Source organism: Scatophagus argus, chromosome 10 (genome assembly GCF_020382885.2).
Source record: "Scatophagus argus isolate fScaArg1 chromosome 10, fScaArg1.pri, whole genome shotgun sequence".
NCBI lineage: Eukaryota > Metazoa > Chordata > Actinopteri > Scatophagidae > Scatophagus > Scatophagus argus.
In genome coordinates this window covers 1,635,069-1,654,447 of record NC_058502.1, presented here as the reverse complement: position 1 = coordinate 1,654,447, position 19,379 = coordinate 1,635,069, and the positions used below count along the sequence as shown (strand labels likewise).

General features: G+C 45.3%; 1 protein-coding gene across 2 annotated transcripts in view; it reads left to right on the top strand.

Moving 5' to 3' along the window:
- Positions 1 to 3,120: 3,120 nt before the first annotated feature.
- The window catches only part of epas1b (endothelial PAS domain protein 1b), a 41,542-nt gene continuing 25,283 nt past the window's right edge, over positions 3,121 to 19,379 (top strand). Inside the window, exon 1 of one of the 2 annotated variants that reach the window (XM_046402982.1) lies at positions 3,121 to 3,555. In XM_046402982.1, the coding sequence (XP_046258938.1) occupies positions 3,530 to 3,555 (26 nt within the window). In that variant the 5' untranslated portion in view covers positions 3,121 to 3,529. Of the gene's footprint in view, positions 3,556 to 18,682; positions 18,705 to 19,379 lie in introns of those variants that run through there. The other variant, XM_046402983.1, reaches the window with a different exon arrangement.

Here is a 19,379-nt window from a genome sequence, read left to right as displayed (position 1 = left end):
ATGTGTTTCAGGCTAAATTATTTGACATAAAACCCGTTTTGTCTTGTGAGTTCAGTGAAAATGGGTTCTAAGTGTGCAAAGTGTTCCAGTTTGGACATTAAATGTTGTGCTTTACATAAAACATAACATATTTCCATAATAATACCACAGAGTATAAATGCTCTGTTACAAGTGAAAGCACAAAATATTAGCAGCAAAATACTTAAAGAACCAAAAGCAAAAGTAATAGGAATGTGGGTTATGTTACTGGATTGTGATTATGCATTCAACTGATGTGTAGATGAGTTTAATGTTGCAAGTACCTCAAAACTGTACTTAAGTACAGTACAGCTGGCAGTGCGGCTGCCAGACTCGAGTCCAGAGTAAACAGTGTTCGGCGATGTTGCACTGACCTAAGGGGGGTCTCTCTGGTATCTACCTTGGTGCCTGTCCGACTCGGCGGAGGTCCCTCCGGGTTAGACCCCAAAGGGTCTCAGAGACACACAAGCTGCCCTACTTCGACAAGGTCTGGACGGAGGCAGCTCATCGAAGCCTCGTGCCCCATCATGGACGAAGGGGGCTGAGTAAGCCTGTGAGTAACAGCACTCACTGAAACGTTCTCACTTGTGACTGTTTTCAATCAGAAAGCACACAGGGAGTTTCTGCCTCCACCCAGGAGGAGATCTGAGTGCAGAAACTGATCACCTCGTAATCTTTACCATCGACAAAGTGAGAGAAGCAGCCCTGAGAAGACCTTGTTAAATACCACGAGCAGTTATCTGCATCTGATGTCCTAAAAATGTGGTGAGACCTGCTCTTGAACACAATGTTGGAGGGAAACTAAATGCTTGGAGGCCTCACTGAGAAATTATCAATAGTTATGACGCAGATTGGGTTACTTTAGCGCAATCTACTTTTATTTTTGTTTTTACCGTGTTTGTTTGTTTCTGTATTCCACATCAGACAGGTGACTATTAAAGTGCTTGTTCTACTCAGACCTGAGCTGCCCGCACATGAAGCATATTAACACGTGTTTTATATTTAAGTTTCATACAGTCAGCTTATACAGTATATAGACAAAAGTATTGGGCAAGCTGCCCATCACACCAACAGGGACTTTAATGACGTCTCATTGTAAACACACAGACAGCTTTGCAGCTCTAACAGCTTCCACTCTTCTGTGAAGGCTTTCCACAACATGTTGGAGTGTTTCTGTGGGAATTTGTGCCCATTCATGCAGTAGAGCATTTGTGAGGTCACACACTGATGTTGGACCAAAAGGCCTGGCTCACAATCTCCGTTCCAGTTCATCCCAAAGGTGTTGGATGGGGTTGAGGTCAGGGCTCTGTGTGGGCCAGTCAAGTTCTTCCACACCAAACTCATCCAACCATGTCTTTATGGAGCTTTGCTTTGTGCACTGGGGCACAGTCATGCTGGAATAGAAAAGGGCCTTCAACAAACTGTTGCCACAAAGTTGGAAGCATAGCATTGTCCAAAATGTCTTGGTGTGCTGAAGCATTAAGATTTCCCTTCAATCAGGGGCCGAGAACAAATCTGAGAAACAGTCCCGTATGAATCTAGTTTATGGTGCTCATTACTTATACAGTTTCATGTAAAATAAAGGTCTGGAGGAGCAGTAATGGTTCATGTGGTCTGTCACGAGGAAGTTATTTTCATCTCATTGTCTTATTAAATTATCAGCAAGCTGTAGATGAGCTGAGATCTACTGGCTGTCAACTTTAACTATGATGTTCAAAGCCCAAGCAATAAAAACTGTTGCTGAATGAACGATGATGAGTGATAAGTGGCACTGTTCAGATTAAATCAAACGAATGTGTCAACACTTTGAAACTGCCTGCAGGCTTTAAAGGTGACTCTCAAAGTTTGCAGTGAAGCAGTGAATTTTTCACTGTGAATTTTGTACGGTTATGACAAAATCAAGATATTACAAGTGAATTAGTGAGTTTGAGGCATGTTGGGAGATTTTGTTTTCCAGTCTTATGCTAAGCTAATAAAAACATTGGACCTTAACACAGAAGCTGTGTGTTTTTAGCCATGACTACAAACCTTTCACTACTTTAACTGTGTGTTATTTACTCTAAACTCCATTGAGACTGTTTTGGTGCGAGTTGTCAGATTTTGGAGATGCAGTCTGCAATGTCTCTGCTCGAGCTGAGCTGTAATGTTAGCTAGCTTGGTTAGCTCAGTTAGCTAGCCTCTCACCCATCAGGCACGCTTCCCTCTGTGAATTGATACCTGAAGAAAATAGTTCCTGCATAGTCAGATTCACACCTGCACACATATTTGATATGAGGATATTTACATCATGGCTAAATATTGTAAACTCCGGGGGTCAACATGTGTTCCTGTCTAGAGAATTTACATTAGCTGAGGGGAACTGGAACAGAAACTACCTGCACTGCTGTGTGTTTCAATATATTATAATAAATACTGGAGGCCTAGATTATGTATACAAGTAGGTAAAATGGAAACACAGGCAGAGGCACTGATTGAAGACGGGTCCTCCTTGATGTGACGTCTTCAGTTTAAAAACTTGTCAAGGTGCCATCTGTGCATGCTGGCCAGGCACTCGTGATCTCTGACAAATTGAATTATAAAAAGAAACAAGCCTCTGTTTCTGTAATAATCTCATGATCTTGCGATCACAAAACAATTAACTCAAGATAACTACATATAAAAAGACAAAGAAGGAAGCTTTCGGGCCTCCGTATGACACCTTACAGGTTCAAATGCTGCACCAACAAATCAGTGGCGTCAGTGTTCTCCCAGTCTCAAAGGTGAACACTTATTTTCCAAAGTGCCGAACCTTTAAAACTAAATGTTTATGAGTGTTTGAGATTTCCTTTAGATAATAACTGAACTGCAAATAAACAAAACAAAAAAGACTGGTTCACGTGATTATCATAGTGAGTTTCCCATCAGTGCAGCGTATTAATCCCACACTGACTTCCTTCACAGCTCGCACCTGTCGTCGGTCCCGTCAGCGACAAACAGGTAGCAGAGCTGGACACACGGCCGGAAGGCGGGGCCTGCTCAGAAGGGGCGGCTCCCGGCGACGTTCCCAGCCAATCAGCGTGCCGGGAGCGGGACAGCGACTTTCACTGTGCCAGCTGAGCTCCAGGTCAGACACCGAGCACTTTCCGAGAGTTTTGAGATCAGCAAGCGAGGAAAAGTTTTGAGCAGCGGACTTACGGCTTCTCCTGTCAGCTCCAGTGTGTGTGTGTGTGCGTGTCGTGCGGGTGAGAGGCTGTACAATCCTCGGCAGTGTTCTGAGACTGTACGGCCCTGACCCCCACCCCCCCACACACACCCCCTTCCTCCTCCTCCTCCTCCTCCTCCTCCTCCACCACCAGCCCGGACGGCCACAACCAGCCTGCTGCTGTGGACTATTAATGACCCGATCTGTCAGAGGACTCCCTGCGCACTTCGATGTAACACCTACACGCTTCACTCCCTTTGACTCTGAAGTTGGACTTAACGCTACACTTTGGTGGGATTACAACGTTTTATATCGCGCATTAGAGACGACATGACGGCCGACAAGGAGAAGAAGAGGTAAGAGTGTCCCCCGCGGTGTTGCTTTCCCGTGGCGGAGAATCCGGCTGCCTGCTGAGGGAAACCTGTTGCTCCAGCGCGCCGTGTCACTTGGCCTTCGTTCCTGCTCCGATTGGGGCTGTTGGAAAGCACAGGCGGCTTTGTGACAGCTTTAACGTGTTTTTAACGCGGTGATTGGTCGTGATCAGACTCGTGTGAGGTGATTAGGTGATCTGATCTGGTTTGTAATGGACAGCAGAGTTGATTTAATTCGGGGTGCCGCTGTGATAAACCAGGTTCAGGTCCGATTTTGGTTGCTTTTAAATTCATAGCCGCAGTGTTGAACTACAATCTGAACAGGTGGAGGATGGCACGGGGTGTCTGATATTTTAAATTTATTGGCTAATTTACTGATGCATAATGCAAACACACACACACAGTCGCGGTTTTCTGTTTCTCAGCACGAAGCTTCGGTTTCTGCAAACTTTCACTGACGCGTTTTACCTCTCCAGAGAAGATGCTCAGCACGCAGTTAAAACGGAACTAAAGCTGTATGTTTAAATGGGATTATTTTGTATTTTTCTTAAAAAGAAAGTTTGCAACCTCTGACCTCCTTTCCGAGAAACCGCACGCCAGTAATTCTTACAGCAGATATCAGACTGTTGGAGGTTTCTATCGCGGCCGCCTAATCACCACCTGGAGATCAGAAACTGCTGCCACATATTTGGTGACTTCATTGGCAGAAGTCAACCAGCCATGACATTTTTGCCTGCTGAGTCAGCTGACACAGCAGGCCGAGTTTGGTTACATGTTTTTTTTACACTCAGGTGTCCTGAGACAACACACCTGGGGAAACCAGTGTGTGGCTTAACCTCTCACATGATTTGTGTATTTGTACATATGTGAGGGGTTGGTGTTTCCCACAGCTTTTTGTGTGTTTCCCTGCTTGTTTTTAGTTTACCAGTGGTGATATGTTGTGTAACAATGGCTTAAGTGCTTCTAGTTTTAAAAATCCTCAGCTTCATCAGCTCTCACTTTCCGGTCAGACCACAGAAACACGATTCACCTGGCTGAGACAGGGACAAGGCCCCGTGAGCTCGGATTTATCTGTAAACCGAGAGAAATGATGATTTTCTCTTTTCACACCAGCAGCAGAGTTGGTTGTGGCGGACGCCTTCTCGCCTGTCCCGTCCACGCCTTGTGGCTGTCCTCTCTCCACCTCTGGGCTAACAGACAGGTAGCAGGACAGACGGCCGGAGACACTGGAGTCTCTGTTATCAGGGGTGAAAGCAGGAGGGAAGCAGAGGAAGGGAGAAAACGACATTTAGAGACACGCTGTGGCTGAGGAGCGTTCGGCCTGATGCACGCAGGCCGTGTGTCAGGTGAATCTCCAGCGAGCTGTCAGATTAACTGGACTAAATGTGGCGGCGTGTCGTGCAGGCCACAGTGAGCTATCGGCCATTTTAGGGGCAGCCAGTGTGTGTGTGTTGGAAGTGTGTGAGAGTTCACCGTCTCCTCGTGGATGTGTCGTGTGTGTGTGTCAGTTTGACACAGTAGCACAGTAGTGTCGCTGCTCCAAGTCGTAATTGCTGTGATAAGTCGTCTGATTCATGACAGCAGCTGCTCGTGTTTATTCGAGCCGCTGCCTTTCACGTCGGTTTTATTAAAGTAACTCGTGTTGATGTGAGAGGATGAACTCGCCGGAACGTCTTCATGTGATTGACCACTCGCCGTCATTCTGTTATTCCTGCCAGCTGAAATATGGAAGTGATGAGACACCATTTGGCACCAGAGGTCCCGAAAGCACAAGTAAAAGTAAAAGTCGACTTTTCACTTCGCAGTGATCTCCTGATAACAGATGCTTCTTCCATATCGGGCTTATTCTCCGTGCAAACACATTATTAAAACAGTAGCTATGTTCAAATCATCTAAATTTTAAGTATGTTTGGAGTTGAATCTGCAGATTTCTTACACATTTAGTCGAATGTTTGGTCGATGGAGAGTCACGTCTTCAAATTGCACATTTTCATGTTCATTTTACTGTCAACAAAAAGTAGTGAACTGATGATGAACTGATTATTATTGACTGAGCGATTATTAATTCCTGCTCTCGCTGCTGGTCAGTTTGACTCCCAAAGTGATGAGCCGTAGGTTTGATTTGGCTCAGTGATGTTTTTTTTTTTTAAATTTAAAGCTAAAAAACATTTATTTTTGTGAGGTAAAATGCTCTTTGAATATGTAGGCTTATTAATTATTATTCATTATACTTTGCTTTTGGCCCAGCAGTGAGTTTTAATCCAAGGACACATCACAACCTTCCAGACCCACAGATGACGTCTTTTTAAAATCATTTATATCTGCAGAAAACAAACACTCATTTTAGAGAACCAGGAAACAGGATACAGCAAGATACAAATCCAGATTAAAACAATGAAATCGCTGAATTTTGGTGTCTCTGAAAGTTTCCCTTAGTTGATTGATATTTTGTATGAATTGTCTGAATCTGCGCTAAAGTAGCAGAAAATGGGAAAAAAAATGTGTTTTAATATATTAATTGATAGAATTGTGCTTGATTTGCTCACAGGATTTTTTTTACTGCAGATGTCAGTTTTCTCTCATTGGTCACTAATAAGCGGCTCGTTAGTGACAGCCATGACCAACCCATGTGAGTCGGCTGCGTGAAGACATTGAAACAAGAAATTTGCAATCAGGCAAACTGCGTCACATCCATCATATCAGATGTTGGAGCTGCTGGCTGGCGTCCGGTCAGGCCGGTAAACCCTCCAGACTTGCAGTGTTTGCGGTGGTCTGTCGCCGCTGCAGTCGGCCCTCACCGCACTTTGACAGGGCGGCACATCGGCGGCGTTTCTCACGTTACCCTTCCACCGCTGACTGCATTAAAAAGCTTTATTTTTACATCCTGGCTGAAAAGCAGAGGCGCCGCGCTGACATCCTTCGACACGTGATTCCTCTGGAAACGTGTCCGTGGGTCACAGTCCACAGCAGCTGCCAGGCACATATACGTTACATGACTGCAGACAGATTGATCCATGTGTGTGTATTTATTTATCTGTTTTTCACTGTTATCATAAGGGGGGATGTTCAAATGTGCATCGCGTGAGGTCTGCTCTGTCAGACCGACAGTCCAAAACCCAAAGACTCTCCGGTTACAAATGCCAGAGGAACGCAGCACATCCTGACCCTGAACAAACTCAAACCACAAACTGTTTCTGTGGGCAACCAATCGACTAATTGGTCAGTTGACTTATTGCTTTTACTTTGAGTAAAAAAATACATCTAAAAGCAACATTCTCATCAGATGGCTGTCAGTTTGGGGATCCTCGACGTGAAAAGCACTGATTTAGAAGACAATTGTTCACATGTAAGATTTTATTTTTACCTGTGTTGTCTGGTAACGTCTTCCTCATCTTCAGACATGAAGAGTCTGTTAGGTACACAGACTCCGAGGAGGCTTAAGCTTCACTTTAGGATAATTAAAAGTCATGCAAACTTGTTTTCCCATTTTTGTCTGAAGGTCATAAATGGACGTTGACACTGGACTTTGACCTCCCATGTGATACACAGTGAACATGTCAGAGCAAACACAAACTCTGATTTCTGTGTGTCAAAAAAAAAAAAATCTTTTGGATTTCTGCCAAAATCCACCAAACACTTTGTTTAAAATGATCACTAAACACTCATCAGCTTTTCTCCTTATTCTTTTGTTTGCCCTGCTGTGACTTCCCACTCTGTTCAGCTAACTTATGAGAGGGGAGGAGAGGGGGAGGAGAGGGGGAGGAGAGGGGAGGGAGAACAACAAGCTGCCAAAAACAAGATCGAGAGAACAGAAGGGGAGGACAGAAAGCTGTTGAAGAGGACAGAGTGATAATTAAGTGGACAGAGAGTTGATGTGGGTGGGACATAAATCAGTGAGGACGGTGAAGACAGACGAGTGGACAGCAGAAGCAGCAGCTGTGCTGTTGCCCTGTCGAGTCCCGCCGGCTCGGCGCTTCCCATCATGGCGGCGCTCTGCGGCGAGCCGAGGCCTGGCTTGGCACGGCGCCGTCAGGCCCCCTTTGTGTGCTAACCCCTCAGACTCCCAGCACTACCCAAACACCAACCTGCCCTCTGAAAGACACAGGAATGCAAGGAGCGGAGACGGCGAGTGGATTCACGGCCTCTCGCAGGCACAGAGGGGTTTTTCTCTGTTCACAGAGGCAGTTAGCTCCATTAAGTCGAGTGCTGTTCCCTCAGCCCAGTTTGAAGGCTCTGCTTCTCGAGTGTTTGCACACTTTTCTGTGTTTTTGCAGAAAAAAATGTTGGACCTTTTGGTTCCTTTAGCTGACAGCTGGGGAATCAGTGATTACTGTGCACATTTATAGTTTTTGTTTTAGTTTTCTTTTATCATTTTTCCAACTTATTGACCAGTCACGATCACAGAGACCAATTCGACATCTTCAGATGTGTAGTTTTGTCTGCCCAATGTCTTCCACACCAGAGTGTGTCAGCACAAGCCCAGCTCTGAGAAGGTCGTTCAGCTCATGTTGTGTGGCCAACGCCGCCTCATGTAAACAGATGGTAAGGCTCATCCCTCGCTGGTTTGGTCTCATTGAGCGGCTGTATGAAACGTCAGGGTCGGTCTGAAAGCTGCAGAGCTGCGGATTCAAACTGCGCCGTGAAACCGGAGCTTGACGCCCATTTGGTTTTGTTAGCGGAGTCTCATGTTTCAGTGTAAATCAGGTTGAATGAAATGTTCAGTACCTCACATGAGTCATTTTGTTCAGCTTCTCGTACAGACGTGGACTTCCCCAACCTCGTCCTCCTGCATCGGTCTGGGGAAAACAAAGCCCCATGCTGGAAGCTGAAGCTGAACTTTTGCTTTTGATTTGATAACTTACGAGAATCATCACCTCCTCGCTGCCTGTAAGGCTTCCTGGACCCGGACTGAACTTTGTCATACTTATCATGTCAGAGTTTATTTCAGAAACCCCCATTAAGTATTAACTCGGACTGAGCTGAAGAGTTTGTCCGTGTTAGCTGGTTTGCAGCTCGCCGTGAGCTCGCGCACAAAGCAGCAGCCTTGTATCAGTAGCAGCACTAAAAGCCACTCGAGCGTGTTTGTCAGTTCTGAATGAGTCTCTCTGTGGTTAAGAATCTGTCTTTGTGCTGCAAGACTCGGCTGTTTGTGTTGGGGGTTTAAAGCTCTTATTCAGAGTGTAAACAAGTGAGAGGAAGATGGAGGCAGAAACGCAGGCAGACAATAGAGACCGGACTAGAGGAGATTAAAGAACATTTAATGAGTGAAAGATTTAGCAGAGACAGAGAGAGGACTTTGGGTCGTGGAGGTTGGGGGTGATGGAGGCAGTGACACTCGGACACTCAGAACCAGACCAAAACTATTTAGCGGGTCACCGCTGAGAGCACTTAAAGAGCTCGGAGTGGAGCGTGAGACAACAGCGCACAATTTAAAGGCTAATAAAGTGGTTTTCAGTGAGGACTGTTTGAATGCTGAGCCTGAAAAATGACATAATTACTTTTAAAAGTGCTGATTTTTAAGATTTTATGCCAGCTTGCTTGCAAAATTTGTTTCCGGCTGCAAGAAGATGCTGAATGCGTACCTGCTCACTTCATCATTTTAATCATTTCTACTAACTTACTTACAAGGTCCTCTTACAAAACTTACAGGTCAGAAAATGCTCAAAAAAAAGAGGACAACTTAACAAAAACCTCCAGATTACTTGTCAGTAGACGTTTAAAAACATATATATATATATACAAAATACAAAACTCATTTAGCCAGTTTTAGTTATGCATAAATGAGCATCATAAATGTGAAGCGTCAGACCTGCAGGGCCTTGACAACATGTGCACATGTGCACGGCAGCCGGAATCAAACTGTGTCCCACTGGTGGTGAAGCTGGGGCCCCGTGGATTCTGGTGGGCCCTGGTCAGCCAAGCAAGTCCCTTTGGCCCTCGGGCCCCTGCACAGTGAGGGGACCCAGCAGGGGAGGAGAGGAGGTGGTCTGGGAAACCTCTTGTGCATCTCTCCACTGTTATTTTTATCTCATTCATTCTTACTCACCCTCCTCCACCTCCTCCTCACCCTCCTCCTGGTCCTCATCCTGCTCCTCCTCACCCTCACCCTCCTCCTCTTCGTCACCCTCCTCCTCACGCTCCTCCTTCTTTCTTCATCCGCCTGCTTTGTTTTTCTGCTCACATTCTCTCATATTTGACCTTGACTGCCAGCTGTGTCGACTGCCTCTCTCTCATCACGTTGTTGCTCTTGTCCCCCGTTGCCTCCCCCCGTTCCTCCATCTTTGAGGTCATTTGACCGACACCCCCCCCTTCAGAACTCTGTCTCCTTGCCATTTCCTGTTTCCTGTCGGACAGCTCCCCTTCTTCCTCTTCCTCTGCTACCAAAATGGCCAGGTTCCATGATGTGCGGCGTGTCACCTGGCCGAGCTCCAGGTCCTCCCAGACCCCCGGCTGAAGGTCTGCCACCTCCACGTCTTCTAAGCTGTACAAGTTCGTGAACAGTTTAGTGGTTCACCATTTTCAATGACTTAAAACCAGATAAAACAGATGACTTAATGGGCCCCCAATGCAATGACAAAAGAGAAAAGAAAAAGAAGAAATATTAAATGCATCTTAATCTAAATGAACACAACAGGATTCTGCAAAATACAAAGAAAATAAATCAGAATAAAGAGCCCATCTCATGAAAGCTAGAGTTAAAAACACTTAAAGAAAATGAAGGATTATTTTGACGCTGTGAACGAGGGCAGTCCTGATGGCTGAGGGAAGATGGTCAACCTGTCGGGCCTTAGGAGGATGAAGAATGAGAAGCTGATGAAAGACGTTCATGTTGGATGAGTCAGTAGCACACAGATGAGGTCTGCTGCCGGCGTTCAGGAAGTCTCACCTCCTTTATCTGCAAGAACGTACGGATGTGCCGCTCCAACTTTCATGTTTGTTTGCTTCTATTTTTACTGTAACGACAGACTTCGTGCCCCGAGGAGTTTAAATGTGAGCAAACAAAAGTTTTATCCTGCATCGTTTACATCAGTGTAGGTCAGCAAACCGTTAAAGAGTGATTTTCAGTCTTAAATAAATGCTGAGTGTTGGATCTGGCAGTCGGATCTTCTGAGTCCCACAGGAGAATAACGAGAAAAAAATGTCTGATTCAATGAGGCAAATATGATGTTTATTTAAATCAAAAGTGGACGCTGTGAGAAAGTGAAAAACTGTGTGAGACTTGAATTCCTTTCTCTTTGAGTCTGTGTAATCCTTTAGTCCAGATTACACTCGCTCCCCAGGTTTCAGGTTATCCTCAGTGAAAACTTGCTGAGCAGACGATGTTGCTGCTCAACTTCTTATTTTCTAATTCTGTGAGGACCACAGACAAGCGGAGGCCCGACTCTCAGAGGCCTCGGCGGTGCGAGACACCTTGACAGGACATATTTTAATGTCCCACAGCTTGTCGGGCTGCGGCTTGGTTGGTATTCTGGCGGAGGCTCCCAGTCGGGTCAGCTGACCTCCCTCGCACCACCTGCGCCGCCTGTAGCTCTCACCCCTCTGTGCCTCTTTCAATCAGCAAGTCTATCCAGGCCATCAGCGCGGCGTGGGCGGGTTTGTTTGTTTGTGCCAGGATGGATGTGTGTGTGTGTGTGTGTGTGTGTGTGTGTGTGTGTGTGTGCGTGCGCGCGCCCCTCTCTTTCATGGACTATCAGAATCATCAGCAATCTCCTGCATCTTTCTTCCCCTGATTGAGCCAGAGTCGGGGCCCCTGTCTGGGATAGCTGTTTGTTCGGCCGTGTGTGTGTGTGTGTGTGTGTGTGTGTGTGTGTGTGTGTGTTTGGCTGTGTTTCCAGAACTCTCTGTTCCTCAGGATCACAGATTAGCCGGTGCTGTATTGTTGCTCAGTGTTTGTGTTCGACCAGGCGCCACAACTACAGGAAGACCCACTGTAAGCAAGGAAAGGTGTGTGTGTGTGTGTGTGTGTGTGTGTGTGTATGAATGTGTGTATGTTTGTATATGTCTGCTTAGCTGTGTGTGTGTGTGTGTTTGGGTGTGGGCAGAGTTTTTCTGGCCCAAAACTGTCTTTAAAGCAGAAAATAAGATATTTTATTCAGCACAGCCTGAAAACACACAAACATGATGTGTGATATAACTTAAAGGTGCAGTGCAACACTTTGTGAAGAGCACACAAAACAAAGTCTGTCCCGATAAACCACCCAGATTCAGTGGATTTGATCCCACTTGTTCTCAAAGTATTTCCCGTATTTCAGGGGTTTCCTGTTTTGAAACAAAAATAAATAAAAGCTTTAAAAAATAGGAACACAGACTGACCTGCTTTCATACACAGCACTGTCATTTTCTCCTCTTAATATTTATGTTCTTACATTAATATTTGGTAAAATTGTTTTTTGGTTTTTTTTTTTTTTTTGAGGCTCTTGGTTCTTGTATTAACTTCTACGTTTCTCCATATGTTCGGTGTGAAATATAAAATGTGTAAGAAGGTAGCTGTTAGGCTGACTGACTCGAGTGTCGCGAGTTTGTGCTGCTTCATCCAGCATCCTGCACACCTTTACAGAAGTATCCAATCCCATCAATGTTACAACCTTTGGCTGTGCACTGTATAGACAAAAGTATTCAGACAGCTGACCAACAGGGACTTTAATGACGTCTCATTGTAAACACACAGACAGCTTTGCAGCTCTAACAGCTTCCACTCTTCTGTGAAGGCTTTCCACATGTTGGAGTGTTTCTGTGGGAATTTGTGCCCATTCATGCAGCAGAGCATTTGTGAGGTCACACACTGATGTTGGACCAAAAGGCCTGGCTCACAATCTCCGTTCCAGTTCATCCCAAAGGTGTTGGATGGGGTTGAGGTCAGGGCTCTGTGTGGGCCAGTCAAGTTCTTCCACACCAAACTCATCCAACCATGTCTTTATGGAGCTTTGCTTTGTGCACTGGGGCACAGTCATGCTGGAATAGAAAAGGGCCTTCAACAAACTGTTGCCACAAAGTTGGAAGCATAGCATTGTCCAAAATGTCTTGGTGTGCTGAAGCATTAAGATTTCCCTTCACTGGAAGTCAGGGGCCGAGCCCAAACCTGAAAAACAGCCCCATTAAAGAGGTGTGTCTGGATAATTTTGTCTATACAGACTATATAAAGATGGATGACATGAGAGCTCCCCAGAGGTGAAGCCAACTCATGTGGATCCCTCCTGGTCCTCGGCTGCAGTGCAGGTCAAGGACTCTGAGGATTTGGACATTTAACAGTGAATGTAGTCACATTCATCCATTGTCAGGTCGCAGGTGTCAGGTGGGTGCAGAAGGTTCAGGTGTCAGACTAAGTATGATAAGAAAATGGTGTTGGATCATCTGTAATTGATTAAAAGCTCAAATTGTTCTTCAAACACACTCTTTTAGTCTTTTTGGTACTTTTCAGCGAGCAGAATGACAATTGATCCATGGAGAGCTGTTGTGAACAGTACCTGTGCGCTGGCCCACACACACACACACACACACACACCTGCTCTGGTTACAGCATCTGTTTCCTATAAGCACCTCTTAGCTTGTTATCACAACAGTCACATGGACACCAGGGGTTAATGTCTGCGCCTCAGTGTGTGTGTGTGTGTGTGTGTGTGTGTGTGTGTGAGAGTGTGATCAGTCTGATCCTGAAATAACAGGTTGCCTACAACAGAAGAGAAGTGTGAGTGTGAACAGGTAGAGTTGGATCTCATTTAATGACACTCGGACTTTTAAGTTTCAGGCGTCAACATGCTGACTCGCCGAATGGGAGAAGCAGAAATCTACAGCACAGCTGTATCATTTATTTAAAAAGATGTTTAATTTCCCACCCTTTTTAAGTCATAAAAACTGCTCAGCACATCAGTGAACTTCAGTCAGATAAAATGAGGTGCAAGTCGAAAAGCTGCCGTGATTAATGTGTCAGTTAATCAAATTAGTTAGCAGCAGTTTTGATGGTCAATGAATTGTTTCAGTCAGATGAATCAGAAAAATGTCACGTCATGTTTTCTGAGATGTCACTTCTTCACAGTAAAAGAGTGTTTGGGTTTTTTGTTCGGCTACCTGAACGTTTTCCTGCTCACCGATGGTGAACTCGGCTGCTGAGGTTTTGGACAGTCTTCACGCTTTGCCGTCCTTTAGTCCTGCAGCATCAAGTCATGTTTCAAACATTTAAAAGTCAACTTTCAGGCACTTAAGAAAGTAAAAACGGACACTGACATCACGCCGTGATTTTAAACGGTTTTCCTTTAGCCACCTTGAATATAAAAGAACATGAAGCTAATTTTCTTGCATTATTACACGCAGTCTCAGATGGAACAACACGCACTTTGTCTCCTCGTGTCCGCATGCAGATGTGAACAGATGAAGCTTTGTGCTGCAGGGGGAAACTCTATTAACAGTCTCATTACCGCCAGCAGAGAGGAGCAGAGCCAATATGTGTGAGAGCAGCAGCTTCGTCGCTCCTGTCACGATTCAGACCGAACGCGATCACGTGTGGACGCGTGGACGCATGTCCCCTCAGGCTGCAGTCTGGAGGCATCGACAGGCATTTTGATCGCGGACAGAGAAAGAGAAGTGACTGAAAGGGCTGCAGGCTGTGAAGGTGAATGAGCGGTGATGACGAGGAGGAGGAGGAGGAGGAGGACGGGAGGTGTCACTCCGTCTGGAACAGAAAAGTCTGTTTGCTTTTCCTCAGGAGCTGATTGAAGAGCCGCTTTTATTTTTGCAGACAGCCTTGATTAAAGTGAGGGGAAAACTGCACATAAAAACCCTTTTAACCAGGGAAAGCGAGGAAGAAAGTGAGCTGCAGAGGAGGGCAGACAGACAGACAGACAGACAGACAGGAGTCCTGTCACCTGAGAGCTTAATGCAGCAGGTTCAGTGAGGTCAGACGGGTACGAAGGAGAGACGAGTCATGAAAAGCCGTGAAGTCTGAGCTGACGGAGAGGAAGTGAGTGAAGTCTTTCAGCATCAGCAGACAAGAAAACAATCAAATTGAGAAGAAACGAAGACGTGAATTCAGATCTTTGCCTCAGCTGTGGGCAGGAAAGACCTCATTTTAGCTGCAAGTAAAACAAAACAAACTTTGAAGTTAGCATCAGACATGATTTCAATGTTAATAATTTGTATCTTTAGAGGAACTTTAGTGGAGACCTTTTAGTTTCAGATCATTTTTACACTGCAGTGCTGCTGCTTGATGGGAAAAATCATCAGCACTGATAGCAATCAGTCCCCATCAATCATCCCCACTGATGTTGTGACACAAGTATGTGTTCAGTTTGAGTCACAGTGTGTGTGTGTGTGTGATAACCGGCCTTGTGACTCGCTGTGGTTTAGAGTGACAGCGTTATTTTTGTCACAGAGGGTTCAGAATGCCAGGTATGTGTTCTCTACCTGTCTCACCCTCTGATCCATCCATCAGCAGTGAAAGAACTGCATACTTTATTTACGTACTAGTACAACAAACTACTCTACTGTTACAAGTTCTACATTAGAAATCTATTTAAGTTAAGGTACTTTACTAAGTACTTTAACTGTTAGTTTAGAGTCACACTGCAGTCAAAACGTCATCTGAGCTTTTCTCAGGAAACGTTTTAGCCATAAAAGCCACAGAGAAAAAAAACTGCCAGGTGAAGAAACATGAAGAGCGAGAAAGGAGGAGGAGGAGGAGGAGGAGGAGGAGGAGGAGATCGAGGGGGTGGATGAACCTTCACACAGGCGGCCAGCGCTCGAGTCCCGTGTGAAACCGAAAGTAAACGTTGACCCATTTCTGTGTGACGTCTGAAAGTTGACTTTAACGTAGTGACTTGTTCCTTTTCAGCACGTGTAAAACTAATAAAATGTGGCATTAAATGACACGTGAGAAGCTTAAAATGTGTGAAACTACATGCAAAATGTCCCTAAAAGTGGTCATCCCATGAGATTACGTCAGTCTCCATTAATGGCAATAACTTTACAATCAGCAGAAGAGTTATTAAGAGGGGAACTTCTGCTAACATGACAAGAAGCTCCAGGCACAGGAAGCTGAGAGGTGTAAAGTACACGTAAAAAGTACTGCATCCACAGTAAATGTGCAAAGTGTCCACCTGCTGCTCACAGGGCTCACGATGATGAAAATGGCCGGCAGCCCACGAGGCCGCGGCTCCCGCTGCTGTTCTCACGCGTCTAAAAGCGGCGTCGAGATGTGCCAATGAGTCAGAGCAGAACAAAGAATGTTATCTCTGCCTTTACATCACTTTCTGGCCAGGACAGAAAGCAGAGTTCATGTTTTCATTTCGGCAGCTTTGATTCAGGTCAGCGTGTTGCAGTCTATTTTAGGGAACTAAATTCGTTCAGCCTTTAGAATTGAAGCTCAGGCTGTTTGTGGCGGCCTGGCGGCGAGCGGAGCGTCGTCCTCGCTGACCTCACCGTGTGTGCGTCTGCGTGTTTTGATGACACGTTTGGTCACGTTTGGTGTGTCAGGCTGAGGTGACGGAAACAAACTCGACTTGTGGTGAGTTTGATCTCTGACTCGCTTGTTTTCTCTTCCTGGTGTGTTTTGCCGGAGGGCAGAGGATGAATCCAGGAGGATTTGTGCCAGTAGCAGCTGAGAGGACACGGGGACAACACGGCCTGTTTGTGTGTGTGTGTGTGTGTGTGTGTGTGTGTGTGTGTGTGTGTGAGACCTTTTCTGTCTGACCTGTCATCATGAGACACTGTTGTTACAGGCGTGATGTGTATTGGTCACACATTTCTAATTGGCTGCAGCTGAAATGGTGTGTGTGTGTGTGTGTGTGTGTGTGTGTGTGTGTGTGTGTGTGTGTGTGTGTGTGTGTGAAACCAAAGCTCACTACTGGCTGGGCGGTTTATGAATGAGCAGGCTCACTTCCTACACGTTACCAACATGTACTGGCTTTGCACGCAGTGTCACGTATTTTGGAAAGAAACAATCTGAAATCTACATGAAAAGTTATATAATTTCTATAACTAAAATGACTAAAAAAACAAACAAAAAACATTTCCCGTCACGGATTAATAAGTTAAGTGGGTTAAATCAAGTCTGCTGTATTGATCACAGCTGACATACTGCTGACATACAACACACTAACCGTGGATGAACACACACAGAAAAGCTGGTCGTGGCGCAGGATGAATGTGGTTAAAATTTCTTTCTTTCCTTTCTTTGAATTGCTTCAAAATAAAAATCCACTTGGAATCAAAGACGAACTGACTGAGAACTTGGAGGTCAAACGTCACCTCCAAAACACACAAGAGTTCAGGCACTAATGGTGTGATGGCGTTTTCTATCTCAAAGGTCAAAGGTCGGCTTCACTGGGACGTCATGTTGTTTCCTGTCTGTTATTCAGCAGGACCTGATGGGCTGATTGGGTCCAGGTGTCACATGTGGCCACAGACTCGGGGTGTCAACCTCCAGTGTGTGCTGATTGTATTGATCTTCTGTGCTGCCGGGTTGAACGTGTGTGTGTGTGTGTGTGTGTGAAGCTTTGAGGCTGACTGGCTTTGTGATGCTGAGCTTCAGGTGGTCGTCGCTGCGCCGTGTGATGAAGCTGTGAAACGCTGACGTGAGCTGTTCAGTAGATCTTTGAAGGGTTTAATACAGTTTAAAATAATTTAAAATGTATTTATTTGACAGGATAAGCAACGTGTTTAATCGTTCAGTGTGTTTAATATCACACTAAGCACATCTACAAGCTGACGGAAACCGGTTTCAAAGTTTCCCTTCCTGCTCTTTGGAAACTGAAGTCAAATAATTTGTGTTATTTTTATATGATTTATATTCCGTATTATTAATCTGAATCTGCAAAGTAAGTTGTGAAATGTGATGAAGGAAAACATGTGCCTCCAACACGCAGTGGAGTGGAAATAAGAATGGAAACACTCAACTACAAGTACTTTAAAGCTGTACTTAAGTGTAGTAGTTGAGTAAATGTACTGCAGTTATTCTAAATTTTGACAGTAAGATTTTCATTTTAAGTGCAAAATGTATATTGACTTTCGTTCTTTGGTTTTCAGTTGAACTCTTTAAGGGCACAATTTGTAACTAAATGCTTTTTCTCATCATTTATAGTTTTTATTGCGTTTAAGAAAAGTTCATATGAAATAAATCAGAGCTTACGCTTGATAAATGAACTTCACACTCATCACACGCCCGCCGGACTTCCTCTGCGGCTCGCTGAAAAAGGGGAAAAAAAAGTCTTCAAAATAATCTTTAGAAAATAAGAAAAGAAATCCGAGCCACAAAAAGCCTTTCAGGTGCTTTTGGGGACTTTTGGTGGTCGTCCAGCTCTCGCTGGGACGGCTGACTGCAGCAGTAATCGGCTGAACTCGGACAGATACGGTATTTTCCACATGGCTTGATTGCATGAACTCGGTGCCCTCTGCAGCCAGACTGTTGTGTCTCGTCCAACGCGAGTCTGCGCCGAGCGGCGGCTTCCAGAGGCTGACGCTGAAGTCGAGTTTATTCCATCAGACGTCACCAAAACAGGAGACAGACACAACATACGAGCGTGGACGCTAAACAAAGGCAGGTCTGCACAGGCGCTTGTCAAAGGCGTCCACACATCTCAGAACGAGCTCCATCAGAGGACCTCAGAGCTCTGAAGTGAAGCGGATTCTGGTTTTGATGGGGATTCGGTGTGAGGAGATCGAGACGGGTCTCACATGAGATAAATTCAGTCATCATCTATTTAATAACGTGAAAAAAAAGTTTCCTGGAGACCAACTTAAAGTTTTCAGATTGCTGACTTTATCTGATCTGAGTAAGCACAAAGTAAAGCAGCCTTGTGACTGTGGTTGAGTCAGTGCACCTGATTACCTCTGACCCCCTGCTGTGTGTGTGTGTGTGTGTGTGTGTGTGTGTGTGAGAGAGAGAGAGAGAGAGAGAAAACGTGAGGTTGGGGGTCACTGAGTCCATCAGGAGGCTCTCGGTGCCCTGATGAAGGGTTTTGATTCCCATTGTTTCATGTCCTGAAATAGTCTGCTGGGACCTGCAGCAACAATGGGCCCAGACAATCAAAGAGTGGCACCCCACGCACACACACACACACACACACACACACACACAGGAGCTGGTTGAAGTTCCAGTTGACTCGATGCAGCGGTCAGCGGCCGTCTGCTCTGCTGGCTCGTCGGTAATGAGGGTTTGGGTGATTTTCGTTCGGGGTTAATGAGTTTAAAGCTCAGAGCGACGAGCAGGGAGACACTCTGATGCTCGATGAGATAAGATAATGGTGCTTCTGTGCTCTGCCTTTCCTCTTAATCGGGTGCCATCTTCTCCTTAATGTGCGTTTGCATGTCAGGGTTTCTGTAGCCACGCGGGAAACTGTGACTTTACGCTTTGAACCGTTGGCGAGCACCGGCAGGCACGTTGTGTTGATGTGAACCACTGGATTTTCAGGTTTTTTTTCTTTTAATTGTTGCATGTGTAGAAGCTTCATGCAGCAAGATGGCTGCCGTTCACAATCTGTGCTCAGGTCTTTCAGTGTGTGCACAGTCTAATACTGAAAAACAGGTGCAGCGGCAGTCCGGCAGCTTGTTTCCAGGGCAGGACGTTAGACGTGACGGCTGTTTTTCATCACGAGTTGAACTTTTGAATTCTTCTTTCTTTTATGACTCCTTTCAGTAACATATTTTACACACAACTGAGTCACCTTTGCAGATACTGGAACAGTCCTTAAACATAGCATTTTTTGAATGGAGTTTGGTGAGAGATGTGACATAGCCTGTGTATGTCTGAATTAATGCTGACTACTGTTTTACCCACACATTACAACCCACACATTATTGTTGCTGTGGCAACAATAATC